Consider the following 18,583-nt stretch of genomic DNA (forward strand, 5'->3'; position numbering starts at 1 on the left):
CAGAGAGAAAGATCCAATGTAGTATTGTCTGGCCAGTCAAAGGACCCCATAACTCTAGTGGTAGTATCTCAATGGGTGGCTGGTGCCCTGGCCAGCCTACTACCTATAAGGTTCAACGTCATTTGAGTAGGGCTTTCATAGTGCTATTATACGCTTTAAGTGAAGGGGTCGTACTCTATTTCTTAACAGTTTTCTGCTGTTATTCCAGAAAATTTTACTGTTTTAGGATCCAGGACAATGCCTTTTATATGCTGTGTACCAAACTGCAAAGGGAATTAATGAAATGGACCGAAAGTGAGCGTGTTTTCCTTTCCAAATACTTATGAAGAAAAAGGGCATTATATTTTTCAAGTCTTATTGATTTCAGAATACTATCAGCATCTTGTATGATGATGATAAGATTACCAAACTGTTTACATAATTACTTGAGTATTCAGAGACTTCTTTTCCTTCGCTACATACTATCCTATTATCTCTTTGATTTCTTCTTTCTCTCTCATTTATTGCTACCTCATTCATTGGTTGCTGCCCCCCCATCTCTCTCTCTCTCTCTCTCTCTCTCTCTCTCTCTCTCTCTCTCTCTCTCTCTCTCTCTCTCTCTCTCTCTCCATTTTTTTTTTCAGACAAAAGAGATCATGTGTAGCAAATATGTTGAAATTTTTCCACATGCTAAATTAGCATTTATGACAAAAGCAGGGCAATAGACATCATGTACTGTACCTAGACTTTTAAATGGCTTTTGACAAAGTCCCTCACAGAAAATTAATGATCAAACTTAGAGTACTAGGCATCATTGGCGAACCAGCTGAAGGGATCGAAGATTGGCTAACAAACAGAAAACAGAGAGTTGTTATCAATGGAGAAGCTTCAGATTGGTCAGCTGTTAAAAGCGGAGTACCTCGAGAACTTGTTGTTGGCCCATCACTATTTCTGATTTACATTAACGACATTATGACTAACTGATAGAATAGCCAAATTTGCCAATGATATTAAACTAGGCATAAATACTGCGAACTCAAAAGACGTAGAAGCCATAAGAGAGGATCTAATGAAGCTAGGAGAATGGTCCAGAAAATGACAAATGCCTTTCAACTGTAGGAAATGCAAAGTCATGCACAATCAGATTACTGACTGATGGGTAATGAAATAGAAAGTGTGGACTAGGAGGAAGATCTTGGTATTATTATCAGCAAGGATTTGAAGTTCATCAAACAGAGCATAAAAGCAGAAAAGAAAGCACAAAAACTAGTAGGTTACATAATTCTCTCTCTCTCTCTCTCTCTCTCTCTCTCTCTCTCTCTCTCTCTCTCTCTCTCTCTCTCTCTCTCTCTCTCTCTCATAAATATTTTTTTTACCACATTAATATTGAATTTAAACACTTTAAAGGTATGGCAGCTACACGTCAAATATAATAATATTGAATCTGAGACATCCTTCTTCGATAAGAAAACTGGGAAGAAACAAAGCAAATTTGAAAACCCCAAGGCTGAAACAGGGTGCAATCCCTTCCATACTTCCAAACTGTCCAGCTTACTTATCTTCATGAGCTTCATCAAAAGTCTCTAGATGGCAGACAAAACCAAAAAGAAGAGCAAGTCGTACAGAAAGCGTTGGTACAAAGGGAGATTGAAGAATACCAGTGAAGCTCAAGGCTATATTTCAGTGTCAGTGAACTGAGAAAATAAGCTAGGTTTTTTGGACAAATACTAGAGTGTTGTAAGTAAACATGAATTGCTGACAGTTATGAGGTCAGTGATGATTAAAGAGAACTGTGATGTTAATGTGTTTGTAAATGATTTTTATTTGAAAATACTTGGAAGTCATGACGTTTTTGTCCCTGTTAATGATATTAGAGATCTGGACTTCTTGTTAAGTAAAGTAGAAAACAGCCAAACCTTGTAGCATAGTTACTATACGCACTCATTTGGTAATTTCACTGCTATCAGTAATAAAAAAGTCATATCAGTATTTTAGTACACAGCAATTTATATGTGCATTGTTACGTTTGATGTCAATGAACAGATGAGTCTTCTGCAGAACTATTAGTATTTTCTTCTTTGTTTTACTACAAGCTATTCCACAATCTAAGGGATTTTATTCTAAAAAATATTTGGGTCTGATTTTGAACAAATACCTTGTACTTTCCTAGCATATATTAACCCTTTCACCCCCAAAGGACGTACTGGTATGTTTCACAAAACTCATCCCTTTACCCCCATGGACGTACCGGTACGTCCTTGCAAAAAACTGCTATTTAATTTTTTTTTTTTGCATATTTTTGATAATTTTTTGAGAAACTTCAGGCATTTTCCAAGAGAATGAGACCAACCTGACAAAAATTGAGGCTGTTAGAGTAATTTAAAAAAAAAAAAGATACTGCAAAATGTGCTTGAAAAAAAAAATAACCCCTGGAGGTTAAGGGTTGGAAATTTCCAAATAGCCTGGGGGTAAAAGGGTTAAAAACAGATGTAAAACACTTGAGACAGTTAATACAAAGGTAACACTAATGGTAGATGAAATACAGATAAAGCCATATTTTGATTACAAAGGTTGAAATGTTGTTGGGGCAGCAGTTGACACTGGCAAAGTTGCAACAAGTGCATATGTTTTTATGATAAGCAGTGTCATGTCAAAATCTAGGGATGTTGTGCACATCCTTCCAGGAAAATGTATGAAAGCTGAAGTTCTCCATACTATTTTAAAGAATCTTATTGTTGGTTTTGAGGAGATAAGTTTCCAGGTTCTGTGTGCTATTAATGGCAAGGGTTTATAACTTTGCCAACCCACCAAAATTATCAATAGTTTATACACACCCAGCAGGCCATTTTTTTCATGTTTGATCCACTCCATTTACTCAAATGCATAAAAAATAACTGGATTAATCAAAAAGATGTAGAGGTAACTCTAAGGTATCCTGAATTTTCCTCAATTGGTATCTATTATGAAAATCACAAAACTCAGTTGGCTCCTTTCAAAGCCTTGCAACAACTGTATACCTATGAAGCAGAAAAATCACTAAAACATACTTATAATATATCATTGAAAGCACTCATTCCATCAGTTTTGGAAAGGCAAAATGTATAATTAGTTTTGTTGATTTTTAGTATATTTGTCATGGAAGGACTTTCAAGTATTGGAAATAAACATTTATTACCATGCTTTTCTACTGTTACCGACGACATAAAGATTATTCACATTTGGTGGACAATAATGAGTATGCAGACACCATATAAGGGTGTTAAAACAAACAATATTTATTCTACTCTATTAGTTACAGTACTTGCACTGATGATGAAAAAAGGAAATTCCTTAAGAACTTTGGAAATTAGCTAGAAGCATGGGAAAAAATGGAGTCAAAAGGTGGAAAATTCACACGTGAAACTTTCACAGCTCTAAAGAAATTGCTAGGAATTGTACATCAGAGCTTAACATAAGTTAGACTTTCCATATTTACATCCAAGAGAAGGTCTATCTTTTCTCTACCAACAACGAAGGACTCTGTAATTTAGTTGTTGTAAGTCTAATTTTTGTGCCACTAACGTCTCTCTGGACGAAGTCATCATTTTTTTATTTCTTCAGATTTGCCAAATTCCTTGGTTTTAACTAGTAAGGGTTATAGATATATAATGGCTACAATACTGCAACTCACAGATTTAGATATAGCCATTAGTATGTTATCATACCCTTCTGTATTAATGATCCAATAAGTCAGATTCTTTCCTTTAGAATTTGAATGTACTGTAGCTTGATAGTTCCTGTTGCATCTTCATTTTGAACCCATAAACTCTGCTGGGTTCAAAGGGCCTTCTTGAAGACCCTCTTTTTGGTAGCCCTTGTGTCATCCAGGCTGATTATGGAACTGCAGGCCGTGTCCTATGGTGTGAGCTTTGATGTAGGAGCAATTCTTTCTCTCATTCCCAGCTTTTGGGGCCAAGAATTACTTCATTTATAAGAATCTGTCTAGATATTTTTCCATTCCTTCTTTAAATTCTAGAGTGAAAAGAAGTATTCATGAAATGTCTCTGTCCAGTTCGGTATTTAGAGGAGTACTTGAAGATATCAGCTCCCTTACCTAAATTTCCAAGAGACTTTTGCAGAATTGGAGATAATTTTCCCCCAATGTCAAAGAATGCTATGACCTTTTCCATGAAGGTATTAATCATAGACATTCACCTTAACTTAGAAGTGTCTATTCTTCCTTCCCCCAAATATAATAAGCAGTAAGTTTGAAGATTGGCTACATATCTAAATTTCATGAAAATATCTCCTTGGAAAAGGTAATTAATGAGTGCAGACCAATGAAGCCATAACTTATATTTTGCTTCTTCATACTTGAAAGAAGATAAAGTTGTGGATAAGATCCCCTTTTTGTGGTGACACTTCAGATTAAAATAGTAATATCTCTGTGGAATTAGGGAGTAGTTAAGGTACTTAATGGTGGATAGGTCAGTGCCTTGCTTTCTTTAGATAAAGTCTATATGTTATCCCTTGTTTGGTGTCAGATGCAGGTTGTCCTTTTGATGGGATAAAACTCTAAAAACTTGTGATGATGGAGTCCTCAACTTTTTAACGTTTTTTCCTTTTTATGGAGGTTGGAGAGAAGTGATGAGTCCTCAGTCAACTTCAAATTGCTTAGCGCAAGCCGTTTGAGGGTTGAATCCAGAGTAATTTGTTATTCATCACCTATTTCAAGGATGATTTCTATTATTCCCATATTATTTACTATTACCAACCCTCCATTCAATGTGGGAATCAGCACCATGAATGTTGGGTAAGACTTCTTAACAGAATTTTTAAGATGAAATTTATTTCATTGCTTAGTCAATATACACTTAATCCTGTCATCGCCAAATCTAGAGGGGACGAAGTACGGAAATAATGAGGATTTATAACGTGACAGTTTTCAAAGCTGCTTATATTACAAAAAATGTTATACACTACATGAATTGAGATAAGGAACCTCTTTTTTAAATTTTTTATTATTTGTGTTTTACATTAGGAAATGAACATCCTGCTATGGTGGAATATGCTCCATTTCAAAAAATACCTAAACGATCTGGTGGGAAGAAAAAAGATGCAAGGTGTGGTACCATAGATGAAGATGCTGACTACCTTGCCTTTCTGGAGTCGCTGACAAAGCCCGTAACCATCACACTTCCTCCTCTGGAAGCTGTTCTAGAAGAAATACAAGCTCATGACAGGGAGCTAAAAGGTAAGAAGTATGTGTACTGTACCTGAATGATAATTGATACAGGAATTGTGTTTTCTTGTTTAGTTGTGCATTTATTTTGTCCATGTGTCTGATAATTTAAAAAATGCAATTTATTATTTCAATGTGTCTTCCCCAATATTCAAATGCTATGTTTTTTTCAATTAGACTTACCCAATAATTATTGTGCTATGAGCTTTGAAAAGTGCAGCTTTGGCTGACAAACTATGAGATTGTAGGATTAAAAATGGAATTGTATGATTGTCCCTCATATATCTTGGTAACTACCACTGTTATACACATCCATTGGTGACCACCATCCAGGAAATCCTTATACAGGACCTTGCTTTTTCACTTTATGTTGATATCCATTTATGTGGTGTTTGTGCATTTAGAGAATGTTGTCTCCCCTGCTCTAGTGGCAGCGTATCAATGTGCAGAGCACAGACTCAGTGTATATAAGAGAGACCTTTGAGTTCAGGCACTTTTGACTCGAACACAACATCTTCAATGCTGAAAACAGTCTGCTATGGGTGATGTCATTATTACGTCGAAAGCTAAAAGAACCAACGTTACAGCTAGGGACCAGTCTTCCTGTGCATCAACTTGCTCCCAGCCTCCGTCCACATTTCTGTTGTTATAGAGTCGACGTCTTAGTGAATTTAGGAATCTTGAAATATGATTAAGATAAGTAAAAAGAATTATATTCTGGTTACTACTGTTTATAAGTTGAATCACGTGAATGTAAAATTGAATTTGGTCAAATGTCACCGACTGTCTAAGCCAATGTTTTGATTTCTGAATTGTATGGGGTTGTTAACCATTGTCCCGACTTCTTGAAACATAGATGGTATTTAGCTATTTACCCTTCCCAGTGTTAAAATTTTATATCATTTTCCAATTGAATAATAAATTTAGATTCCTTATCATATTAATTTTCTATTGCATAACAAAACAACTTTGTTTTTGCCATAAATTTTATACAGTGAGCATTATGAAACTAAAAGGAAATTTTAGTGAATTAGTTTTGTTGTGGAACTATAATTATGGGTAGGCTAGTAGCCAAAATTTTGAATGTTTATTTGTTGATACAGTGGTAAGTAACTCAGTAGTAACTGCTTTGTTTTTTTACTATCATGCAATTCCCTGACCTATTTATGGTATGATTAACAGTTGCTAGTTCTTAACCTTAGTGAGGTGAGGCTTAAGGGGAATCATCAGTTAGGTAGGCTATGTAGTAGCATTAGCCTATTTAGCAGTTTTATAACCTGGTAAGTTTTAGTAACACAAAAATTATTTTTAACCCTTTTACCCCCAGGCTATTTGGAAATGTCCAACCCTTAACCCCCAGGGGTTATTTTTTATTCAAGCACATTTTGCAGTATATATTTTTCAAATTGCTCTAACAGCCCTAATTTTTGTCATAGAGAGGTCAGGTTGGTCTCATTCTCTTGGAAAATGCCTGAATTTTCTCAAAAAAATAAAAAAAAATTGTAAATAGCAGTTTTTTGCAGGGACGTACCGGTACGTCCATGGGGTTAAAGGGATGTGTTTTGTGAAACGTACCAGTACGTCCTTTGGGGGTAAAAGGGTTAATAAGTGAATAACGCATTAATTTGCATGGACTAGAATTATTTTCACATATAGGAATAGATATGTGAATATAAAAATAAGTTGTAGAGAGGTGTTTGTTCCTTCCTCTCCCACTAGGGTTAAGAGTGAGGGAGAGGAGTTAACAGAGCTCTCTTTATTCCTCTCTTTTCTTCAGTTGCACCCTACCTCCAACAGAATGTGGGAGTCAGCAATATGAACATCATGAGAGATTCATAGAAATAATTAGAATTTTAATCATTTTATTTTATATCTATACTTAGCTGATGTTCACATACATGCCTACCTGCCTCCCACTGACTCTTAGTATGAAGAGGAGGGATAATGTTGACTTCAAAACTGAAATCTATATTTCCTGAAGTGACAACGTGGGCTTCCTACCATTTACAGTAGAGGGCTCTGTTCCTTTTTAAGGGCATATATTATTTGTAGCGAAAGAAAATGGGAAAATTTTAAGATATAAAAAGTCTTATGGTCAAGTGTTGATTAAATAGGGATTCTGGAGAAGAAGCAATATGAACATCAGGTGTGTATTGAAATACTGTTTGAAATTTTATTATTAGAATTAGAATTTTCCTTTAGTTCCAGATCATATTAAGATTACAGAATTTAGTGCTTGGCAAACCTTTTTTTAACCTGGTGTCTACGTGGCTTCTTTGGAGGTAGAATCTATAGGAGGATCCCAGATGGGCACCTCTGCGGTAGTAAAGTACCACTGTACATCCTGCATGTTGTAGAAAGTGACTAAAGTGACAGCTCTTGTCTTGCAGTTCTGCTTTTTAGCAGAAGGCTAGGCCCACTGCTAGTAAGTGTAGAAAGTGCTGCCTTGCAGTTGGATTATTTAGTCAAAGGTTAGGCCTACCTCCTATAACTGTGGTTGATGCCTGCAAAGGCTTGCAATCATAAAAAACCCTCTGGCAAATTATTAACCCTTTTACCCCCAAAGGACGTACTGGTACGTTTCACAAAACCCATCCCTTTACCCCCGTGGACGTACCAGTACGTCCTTGCAAAAAAGTGCTATAAAATTTTTTTTTCATATTTTTGATAATTTTTTGAAAAAATTCATGGATTTTCTAAGAGAATGAGACCAACCTGACCTCTCTATGACAAAAATTAAGGCTGTTAGAGCAATTTAAAAAAAATATACTGCAAAATGTACTGGGAAAAAAATAACCCCTTGGGGGTTAAGGGTTGGAAATTTCCAAAGAGCCTGGGGGTAAAAGGGTTAACCATGTCTGATGCTTTTAGAAACATGGATGCTGCTAGGGTGTCCCCTGTAAGCAACGTGCGTCAGGAACCCCTACTGGCATGATAAGTGGGTGATGGATACCACAGGGTTCACAACTGTGGCTGAAGAAGCTAGTGACGGAATAGAAGATCAGAGGAGGTACTTGGAATGTCAGTACACAAACGGGAAGATTGAGGGAAATAGTGGATGTGAGAGAGAGGAGAATAGATATTTTGTGTATGTAGGAGACAAGATGAAAAGGAAGTGGAACTAGAGAGATAGGAAAGGGGTATAAACTCTATTACTGCGAGTCATGAGTGGCAAGGAATGGAGTTCGGGTCATAATGTTAATAAGTGGAAGGTAAAAATGGTATAAATAAAAGGAATAAATGATAGGCTTTTAAAGGTTGAATAATGATAGTAAATATAAAATCAAAGTAATTTTTTTATGATCAACTCTCTTCAGAAAGGGAGAATCAATCTAGGCTCCATCAAGAGTATGTGTCATTTTTTTAAATCAAAGTAATTTCTCAAGTTCAACTGTCTCCAGAAAGGGAGGAATCTATCTAGGCTCTGTCATTGGCATGTGCCATTTTTAAAATCAAAGTAATTTCTTATGGTCAACTCTATCCAGAAAGGTAGGATCTATCTAGGCTGTGTCATTACGCCCCTAAGATGGGTTGCCAAGATCAAGAAATATAATTATTTAGATAAGAGTTTAAGGCAACTATCAGAACAGAGAAAGAGGACAAGAAGCTAATCATAGGAGCAGACACAAATGGCAGAGTGGGGAAGAGAAGGGATGGATATGAGGAGGTACATTGAGGCCATGGGTTTGGAATTAGAATTGAAGATGAGTATATATTAGAGATGGCGCAGAGTTTTGAATTGGCATGTATGAACACCTGGTTTCAGAAGTTGCATAAGTCCCTGATAACCTATGAAAGTGGTGTAGTGGAAAGCTAAATAGATTACAATTTGGATAGAGAAGTTAGTGAAAACATTGTGATGAACTGAACAGTAATGTGAATTTTGGGGAAGCATGTGTTAAACAACATAGTCTGGTAGTGATGGATTTTAAAATGAGAGGTAGAGATCCCAAGAAGAGAGAGAGATCTAGAATTAACATTTTGGATCTTAAAGGAGAAAAGGGAGCAATTTAGGAGGAGTGTGAGAGAGACAACAGGAAAGGTTGAACTTAAAGAGTGAACAGGGTAACAGAGGGGAAAATATCTAGGTGTGTATGAAAGAATATGCGTCGGGGAAACAGAAGAATTGGTGGGAAGAACCAGCGGATATGGTGCGTCAATAGGCGAAAAGAGGTGATGGGGCAGAGAAATGCAAGTCAGTCAAAAGAAAATTGAAGGAATTTAAGGACTTGGAAGTAAGATAGGCACGGGGAGCAGAGGAACGGTACAGAGAAGAGGAAAAAGATTCTAGGAGGACAGTAGGTATAGCCATTGGAGGAGCAATTCAGTAAAAGGCTAGGAACAAGGGAATAAAAAAAAGGATACCTAAGAATCCGAATTTGAGGAAAAGTTAAAGAGGAATTGGGACAACTGAAAGTTATCAAGGATAGAGGTGGGATGAAGACATTAAGAGATGGAAAGAACATTTTGAAAAACAATTTAATACTGAAAATGAGAGAGGAGCTGGGATAACCATAAAGGGTGGAGAGGCCAGTGATGGAGATACAGAAGTGAAGTGGCCATTGAGAAAAATGAAAAATAGTAAAGCACTAGGTTCATCAGATATTCAAATTTAAATAGTCAAGATACTTGCTACAGAGGGAGAAGAATGGATGCTGGACTTATTTAGGGCAGTATGAGAAGAGGAAATAATGCCTAAAGACTGGGAGGGAAGTCCAATGGTATGTATATCAAAGCAGAAAGGTGATGTCATAGAATGTGGTAACTACAGGGGAATTAAATCAACCGAACATGGTTTGAAAGTTTCTGGAAGGGTACTAGATGAGAGATTGTAAAGATTGGGAAACAGGAGTATGGATTCATGAGGGGGGAGAGGGACTGTGGATGCCATCTTTATAGTAAGGCAGCTCCAGGAAATGAGCTAAGGGGAAACCAGAAGCTCTTATGTGCTTTTTTTTTTTTTTTTTTTTTTTTAGATCAAGAGAAGGCTTATGACAGAATAACAAGAGAAGTGATATTTTGGTGCTTGAGGAAGAGGAAAGTCCCGGAGAAGTTGGTTAAAATGGTAGATATGATGTATAAAAAAGCACAAACAAAAGTAATAACAGCTGCTAGGGAAACAGAAACATTTGAAGTTTGTTTTGGATTACACCTGGGGTCAGCATTAAGCCCATTTTTATTTATGGTGCTCATGGATGTGTCAAATAAAGAGATAAAAAATGAATGAAGAGTTATGGGAGTTGCTACTTTATATGCAGTTGATTTGGTTATTACTGCTTATAGAGAGAAAGATTTACAGAGGAGGGTTGCAGAGTGGTAAGAGACTTTGGAGAGGGGTGACTTGAGAGTAAATGTGGATAAGAGAGAAGCTATGGTGAGCAGCAAAGAAGGTAGGAACAGGATAGCCATGTATGAAAGTTGAGGCTCGATTATAAAAAAATTGGAACAATTTAGATACATGGGATCTTCTATTGTAAATGTCAGAGGGGGGAGGATGTGAGGCTGAAGTTGAGAAAAGGATAAAAGCAGCCTTGGGGAACTGGAGGGAAGTAGTAGGAGTGGTTTGTGGTAAGAAAATGACAGTTAAGCAAAAGTCAAGATCTATAGCACAGTAATAAAACCAGTGTTAATGTGGGCTCTTGAGACGAAAAGGGGAAGCAAAGCTTGAGGGAACAGAGATGAGAATGCTGAGGTGGTTTATGAGAAAATCACTGCTTGAAAGATTGGAAAAAGAAGAAATAAGAAGACTGGCAGGCATAGTAAAGATTACAGAGGTGATAGACTGTTTGGACATGTGTTGGAGATCGATAGGGAGGCAGAGAATTAGATAACGAGATAAATTGAAGGATGGTATGGAGAGAAGAGATTTGATGGAAGAGGATGCCTCTGATAGAAGGCATTGGAAATTGCGCGCATCAGGCAACTGGCCCCTAATGTAGGGATAATGGTGGGAAAGAAGTAAGCATGCATCTTGTCGGCACGATTTATTCCAAGGAAACAGAACATCATTGCAGACAGTCTTGAGTTGCCACAATCAGGTTGCTGGCTTAGAATGGTCATTGAATCCTCTAGTGGTGAGGGAACTCCTGACTTTGTCAGGTTCCCAAGTAATAGGCATGTTTGCCACTCAGCTCAACAACAAACTCTCAGGTTATTACTCACCCATGCCGGACCAAGCAGTAGCATTGGAGGACGCATTTCAACACCCGTGGGACGTTCTCATCCTATATGCCTTCCCATCATTCTGTCTCGTAAGGAAAGTGATCAGCAAAGCCATCAGCACACCCAATCTCCAAATCATCATATGCTCAAAAAGTGGAGAGAATGGGACTACTACCCACCAAATGATGCCATCCAGAGCCCAAATGAACAACTCCCAAGTGAAACAAACCCCTCAAAAAAAGACTGGTTAACATTAGGTAGAGCAGGAACCTGAATGGGTAAGACTTGAACTCCAATAAATGGGGACTCTCGTCCACTAGTGAGTGCCAGTGTAGCTATCCAGTGCAAACAATGCAACACATCCTTCATAAATGTGAACTGGGACCCACCTGTACAGATCAAGACCTCTTTAACACCAATGAAGTGGCCTAGCAAAGGATCCAGTACTGCCTTGACAAGGTATGATGACCTCCAGATCATTCTGGTAGCATCGAAATGACTGGAAACAGAGTGGTACTCAGACCTTTGAACTCTTCTAGCAGAAGTTTGGAGAGAGTTTCCAACATGGCACAATCTCCTATGTCAACAACATGCAAAGAAGTACCACAGTGCAGTGGGCTGGCTGTCTCTTCATGCATGGAGGTTATTTAGCAGCTTCTCAGAGAGAAAAGTTTTTCACGACCAACTGTGAAACAATTCTCTGGATACCTCCGAAAGTCTTCAGCAGCAGTCTACCAAGCAAAGTGGGTGGTTGTCACGGATTGGTGTCAAGAGGAACGCTTCTCCATTGAAGCTTCTGTTCCATTAGTTGTGGACTTTCTTGTGTACCTGCAAGATAAGAAACTCCTCTCAGTTTCAGCTGTTAAAGGTTATTGCTCAGCTCTGAGCTAGGTCTTCAGACTGAGAGGAGTAGACTTCTCTTTGACTCGTAGTTTCGAACAATCCAGAGGGTGCGAGTCGTGCATCTTGAATAACTAGAATGGAAAGAAGAGACATTTTTGTGTATACTTCAGGACTTAATTTTATTATACTGTACTGTATAGGGGTTTCCTTATTGTTCCTGGTGTAAGGTTTGACTTGGGAATCAAACTGTCTGCTTTTCACATTGGTTTGTGAGAATGTGTTTAAGAGGTTACTGGAGTTAGCCTTCCCAACTCTTGTATATGACTGGAGAACTGGTATTTATGTATTATGAAGGACCTGTATGAGATGTGCTAAAGATTCATATCCTCCCATGATCCTGACTTTTGTAACAATGTTAGTTATGTTTCATCGGATAAAACCTCTCGCCCAAAGACCGAGTCTCCAATATAAAACCAATCTTTTTTATGCTTCATATTGGTAAAATGTTATTTTTATTAGTAAAATAAATTTTTGAATATACTTACCCGATAATCATGTAGCTGTCAACTCCGTTGCCCGACAGAATTCTATGGAGGGATACGCCAGCTATCACAATACTAGAAGGGGGTGTACTTACCAGCGCCACCTGTGGCCAGGTACTCAAGTACTTCTTGTTGACACCTCCTCAATTATTCCTCGGTCCACTGGTTCTCTCTGGGGAGGAAGGGAGGGTCGATTAAATCATGATTATCGGGTAAGTATATTCAAAAATTTATTTTACTAATAAAAATAACATTTTTCAATATTAAACTTACCCGATAATCATGTAGCTGATTCACACCCAGGGAGGTGGGTGAAAACCAGTGTACAAGATTAAAGGATAGCTAAGTATCCCATATAACAGTTATCTCAAATAACAATGAAATAATAAGTACCTGGTAAGGAAGTCGAATAGAACCGTTACTCTGCCTCTTTATTTAAAGTTCGTCTTCCTTACTGAGCGCAGCGTTCCTCTTGGAGGCTGAATCAACCCAAAGGTGCCAAAGTACACGGGGTTGCAACCCCTACTAAAGGACCTCTACCAAACCTTTAACCCAGGCGCTTCTCAAGAATGAATAGACCACCCGCCAAATCCAAGGATGCGGAAGGCTTCTTAGCCTACCGTAACAACCATAAAAACAACAATAAAAGTATTCAAGAGAAAGGTTAAAAAAGGTTATGGGATTAAGGGAATGTAGTGGCTGAGCCCTCACCTACTACTGCACTCGCTGCTACGAATGGTCCCAGGGTGTAGCAGTTCTCGTAAAGAGACTGGACATCTTTCAGATAAAATGATGCAAACACTGACTTGCTCCTCCAATAGGTTGCATCCATTATGCTCTGCAGAGAACGGTTTTTATTAAAGGCCATCGAAGTAGCTACGGCTCTTACTTCGTGGGTCCTTACCTTCAGCAATGCAAGGTCTTCCTCCTTTAAGTGAGAATGTGCTTCTCTGATCAGAAGCCTTATATAATACGAAAGCCCATTCTTGGACATGGGTCTCGAGGGTTGCTTGATGGCACACCATAAGGCTTCTGACTGTCCTCGAATAGGTTTAGACCTCTTAAGATAATATTTGAGAGCTCTGACAGGGCAAAGAACTCTCTCTAGTTCGTTACCTACCATGTTGGAGAGGCTAGGTATTTCGAACGATCTAGGCCAAGGACGTGAAGGAAGCTCGTTCTTTGCTAGGAATCCAAGCTGAAAAGAACATGTTGCAGATTCGGTTGTGAAACCAATGTTCTTGCTGAAGGCATGAACCTCACTGACTCTCTTAGCTGTTGCAAGGCAAACGAGAAAAAGTGTCTTGAGGGTAAGGTCCTTGAAGGAAGCTGACTGGAGAGGTTCGAACCTAGATGTCATAAGGAACCTTAAGACTACGTCTAGATTCCAGCCTGGAGTGGAAAGACGACGTTCTTTAGACGTCTCAAAAGACTTAAGAATGTCTTGAAGGTCCTTGTTGGAAGACAGGTCCAAACCTCTGTGGCGGAGAACTGAAGCCAACATACTCCTATATCCTTTAATCGTAGGTGCTGAAAGGGATCTCTCATTCCTAAGATGTAGAAGGAAGTCAGCTATTTGGGTCACAGAGGTATTGGTAGAGGATATTGAATTGGCTCTACACCAGCTTCGGAAGACCTCCCACTTAGACTGGTAGACTCTACGAGTGGAAACCCTTCTTGCTCTGGCAATCGCACTGGCTGCCTCCTTCGAAAAGCCTCTAGCTCTAGCGAATCTTTCGACAGTCTGAAGGCAGTCAGCCGAAGAGCGTGGAGGTTTGGGTGCAACCTGTCTACGTGAGGTTGACGTAGAAGGTCCACTCTTAGAGGTAGAGTCCTGGGGAAGTCGACTAGCCATTGAAGTACCTCTGTGAACCATTCTCTTGCAGGCCAAAGGGGAGCAACCAGCGTCAGCCGTGTCCCTTCGTGCGAGACGAATTTCTGCAGAACTTTGTTTATTATCTTGAACGGTGGGAATGCGTACAGGTCGAGATGGGACCAGTTCAGTAGAAAAGCATCCACATGAACTGCTGCAGGGTCTGGAACAGGGGAACAATACAGCGGAAGTCTCTTGGTTATGGAGGTGGCAAACAGATCTATGGTAGGTTGACCCCACAAGGTCCAAAGTCTGTTGCACACACTCTTGTGGAGGGTCCATTCCGTGGGAATGACCTGATTCCTTCTGCTTAGGCGATCTGCTGAGACGTTCATATCGCCCTGAATGAACCTCGTGACCAGAGTGAGGTTTAGACCTCTTGACCAAATGAGGAGGTCCCTTGCGATCTCGTATAGGCTCCTCGAATGGGTCCCTCCTTGCTTGGAGATGTAAGCCAAGGCTGTGGTATTGTCTGAGTTCACCTCCACCACTTTGCCTAGCAGGAGGGACTTGAAGTTCAACAGGGCTAGATGAACTGCTAGCAGCTCCTTGCAGTTGATGTGGAGAGATCCTTGTTCCTCGTTCCACGTTCCCGAGCATTCCCGTCCGTCCAAGGTTGCACCCCAGCCCGAGTCCGATGCATCTGAGAAGAGATGAAGATTGGGGGTCTGAATGGCCAATGATAGACCCTCCTTGAGAAGGAGGTTGTGCTTCCACCACAGGAGAGTGGTCTTCATCTCTTGGTTGATAGGGATAGAGACTGCTTCGAGAGTCGAACCCTTGTCCCAATGAGCTGCAAGATGGAATTGAAGAGGGCGGAGGTGGAGTCTCCCTAGCTCGACAAACAGGGCCAGTGATGAGAGGGTCCCTGTGAGACTCATCCACTGTCTCACTGAGCAACTGCTCCTCTTCAGCATGCTCATGATGCACTCTAGGGCCTGGCTTATCCTGGGGGCCGATGGAAAAGCCCGAAAATCCTGACTCCGAATCTCCATTCCCAGGTACACAATGGATTGGGAGGGAATGAGTTGAGACTTCTCTATATTGACTAATAGACCTAGGTCTCTGATTAAGTCTAAAGTCCAATTGAGATTCTCCAGACAACGACGACTCGTGGAGGCTCTCAACAGCCAGTCGTCTAGGTAGAGGGAGGCTCTGATGTTCGACAAGTGTAGGAATTTTGCTACATTCCTCATCAGATGAGTAAAGACCATAGGAGCTGTGCTTAGGCCAAAACACAGGGCTTGGAATTGATAGACAACCTTTCCGAAAACGAATCTCAGGAAAGGTTGGGAGTCTGGATGAATAGGAACGTGAAAGTATGCATCTTTCAAGTCCAACGAGACCATCCAGTCCTCCTGTCTGACCGCTGCTAAGACCGACTTGGTCGTCTCCATCGTGAACGTCTGCTTGGTGACATACTCGTTGAGAGCGCTGACGTCCAGCACCGGTCTCCAACCTCCTGTCTTCTTGGCCACAAGAAAGAGACGGTTGTAGAAGCCCGGGGATTGATGGTCCCGGACTATAACCACTGCCTTCTTCTGCACAAGTAGCGACACCTCCTGGTGCAATGCTAGCCTCTTGTCCTCTTCTTTGTAGTTGGGAGAGAGGTTGATGGGCGATGTGGTCAGAGGTGGTTTGAGGCAGAATGGAATCCTGTAACCGTTCCTCAGCCAACTGACAGACTGGGCGTCTGCACCTCTCTTCTCCCAGGCTCGCCAGAAGATCTTGAGTCTGGCTCCTACTGTTGTCTGGAGATGCGGAGAGTCAGTTTTTTCCTTTAGATGTCCTGGATCCTTTCCTAGACTTGCTCCTGTGAGAGTCTGGACGGGAGCTTCCTCGGCTGGGGGCTCTACCACGAAAGGGCGGTATGAACCTCGTAGCAGGGGTATCAGCCACTGGGGAGCGATAAGTCTTGGGGACTGAGGTAGCAACCTTAGACTTACGAGCCGATGAGGCTACAAGATCGTGTGTATCTTTTTGTATCAGGGCAGCAGACAAGTCCTTAACCAGCTCTTCGGGAAAGAGGAACTTCGAGAGCGGAGCAAAAAGGAGTTGTGACCGTTGGCAAGGTGTAATGCTGGCGGAAAGGAAGGTACACAGTTGTTCCCTTTTCTTCAACACCCCTGATACAAACATCGACGCTAGCTCACCCGATCCATCTCTAATGGCCTTATCCATGCAGGACATTAATAGCATGGCAGAATCTTTGTCCGCAGGAGAGGTTTTCTTGCTGAGGGCCCCCAGGCACCAGTCGAGAAAGTTGAACATTTCAAATGCTCTAAACATCCCTTTCAGTAAGTGATCCAGGTCTGAGAAGGTCCAACAAACCTTCGAGCGCCTCATAGCAGTTCTCCGAGGCGAGTCTACCAGACTTGAGAAGTCAGCCTGGGCAGAGGCAGGTACTCCCAAGCCTGGTGCTTCCCCTGTGGCATACCAAACGCTCGCTTTCGAAGTGAGCTTCGTTGGAGGGAACATGAAGGAAGTCTTGCCAAGGTGTTGTTTAGACTGCAGCCACTCCCCTAAGATCCTTAAAGCCCTCTTAGAGGATCTAGCTAGGACAAGCTTGGTATAGGTGGACTTAGCTTGTTGTACGCCCAGCGAAAACTCAGATGGCGGAGAGCGGGGAATAGCAGAGACAAAGTGGTCTGGGTAAATCTCCCTGAGTAGAGCCAAGACCTTACGAAAATCAATAGACTGTGGAGAAAGCTTGGATTCGTCCACGTCTGATGAGGGATCCAGGTGTGCCTCCTCATCATCCGACACCTCATCACCAGAGTGTAGCGAAGAGATCGGACAAGAATGCTGAACCGCAGAGTCAGAACGGGTAGGAACAATAACAGTGGTTTCCTCTTCAAGTAACTGTTGAGGGAAAACCTGAGGCTCAGACTGCAAAGGCTGAACAACAGACGAAGCAGAAGGAAGGCGCAAGGGTGGAGGAGGTTGACTCCTAGCATGAGAGGTTGAACCCAAGGATTGCGCTTGCTGAGCGGTGGACGGAGGCGGAGTAGCAAGTTCCTGTTCCTGTGATATGAGCGGAGCATGATGAGGTTGAGGCTGCGCAGAACAAGGTAAAGTTCTCGCAAGCTGAGGCTCCTGAGGCGCAAGTCCAGGGTGTAGAGGAGCTTGCCTTGAGGAGGGTTGAGCTCGCTGCAGCGAGAGCTGAGGAGACTGACTCATGGACGGGAGAGGTTGTTGTACCTCAACCGAGAGTTGCACCACTGGTGGAGCAGCAAGGGGAGGCGGAGGAAGAGTGGAATAATCCTCCTGATCCCAAAGTAAAGGTTGCCTTAAAGAAGGCTGAGGCTGAACACCACTGGGAACAGCGAACTCAGAATGTGGCTCAACATCGTACGCCTGGCAGATGGTGCTGCGACCAGGCGGAGCGAGCGCAGGCGGGGCGAGCGCAGGCGGAGCGAGAGCAGGCGGAGGGAGTGTAGGCGGAGGCGGAGGCGGAGGCGGAGGCGGAGGTGCAACACTCTCAGCCCGACACTCACGCATCAAGTCCGAAAGCTGTGCTTGCATGGACTGAAGAAGAGTCCACTTGGGATCGGCAGAAACGACAGTAGACTGAGGTAAAGCCTTAACAGTCGAGCTCTGTTGTGGCAGAACCTTACTCCTCTTGGGCGGAGTACAGTCGACAGATGACTGAGGCGAGTCAGAGCTGAGCCAATGACTGCAACCTGGCTGAGCACTCGCGGACTGGACTCTACGTTTAAGCGGTCTCGAGACCTGAGACCAACGTTTCTTCCCTGACAGTTGATCAGCGGACGAGATAAAGACGGGCTCAATCGTCTGCAGGTGGGAGTGACGGTCTTTGGAAGACACGCCCGCAACCACCGAGGATAATTCTGTGCGCCTAACAAGGCCTGCCGAACCCTTATGCCCTTCGACATTGCTTCTCCCCTGGGCTTGGGAGCTTGCAAGAGGTCCCGGACTGGGAGGACGACTGGCTCGCACAGA

General features: G+C 41.5%; 1 protein-coding gene across 6 annotated transcripts in view; it reads left to right on the forward strand.

The window, feature by feature from the left end:
- The window catches only part of LOC137646648 (regulator of nonsense transcripts 3B-like), a 54,752-nt gene that overhangs the window by 13,514 nt on the left and 22,655 nt on the right, over positions 1 to 18,583 (forward strand). For all 6 annotated transcript variants that reach the window (XM_068379771.1, XM_068379794.1, XM_068379778.1 and 3 more), the window contains one exon: positions 5,000 to 5,212. In XM_068379771.1, coding sequence (XP_068235872.1) covers positions 5,000 to 5,212 — 213 coding nt within the window. The remainder of the gene's footprint in view (positions 1 to 4,999; positions 5,213 to 18,583) is intronic.

Source organism: Palaemon carinicauda, chromosome 1 (genome assembly GCF_036898095.1).
Source record: "Palaemon carinicauda isolate YSFRI2023 chromosome 1, ASM3689809v2, whole genome shotgun sequence".
NCBI classification, from domain to species: domain Eukaryota; kingdom Metazoa; phylum Arthropoda; class Malacostraca; order Decapoda; family Palaemonidae; genus Palaemon; species Palaemon carinicauda.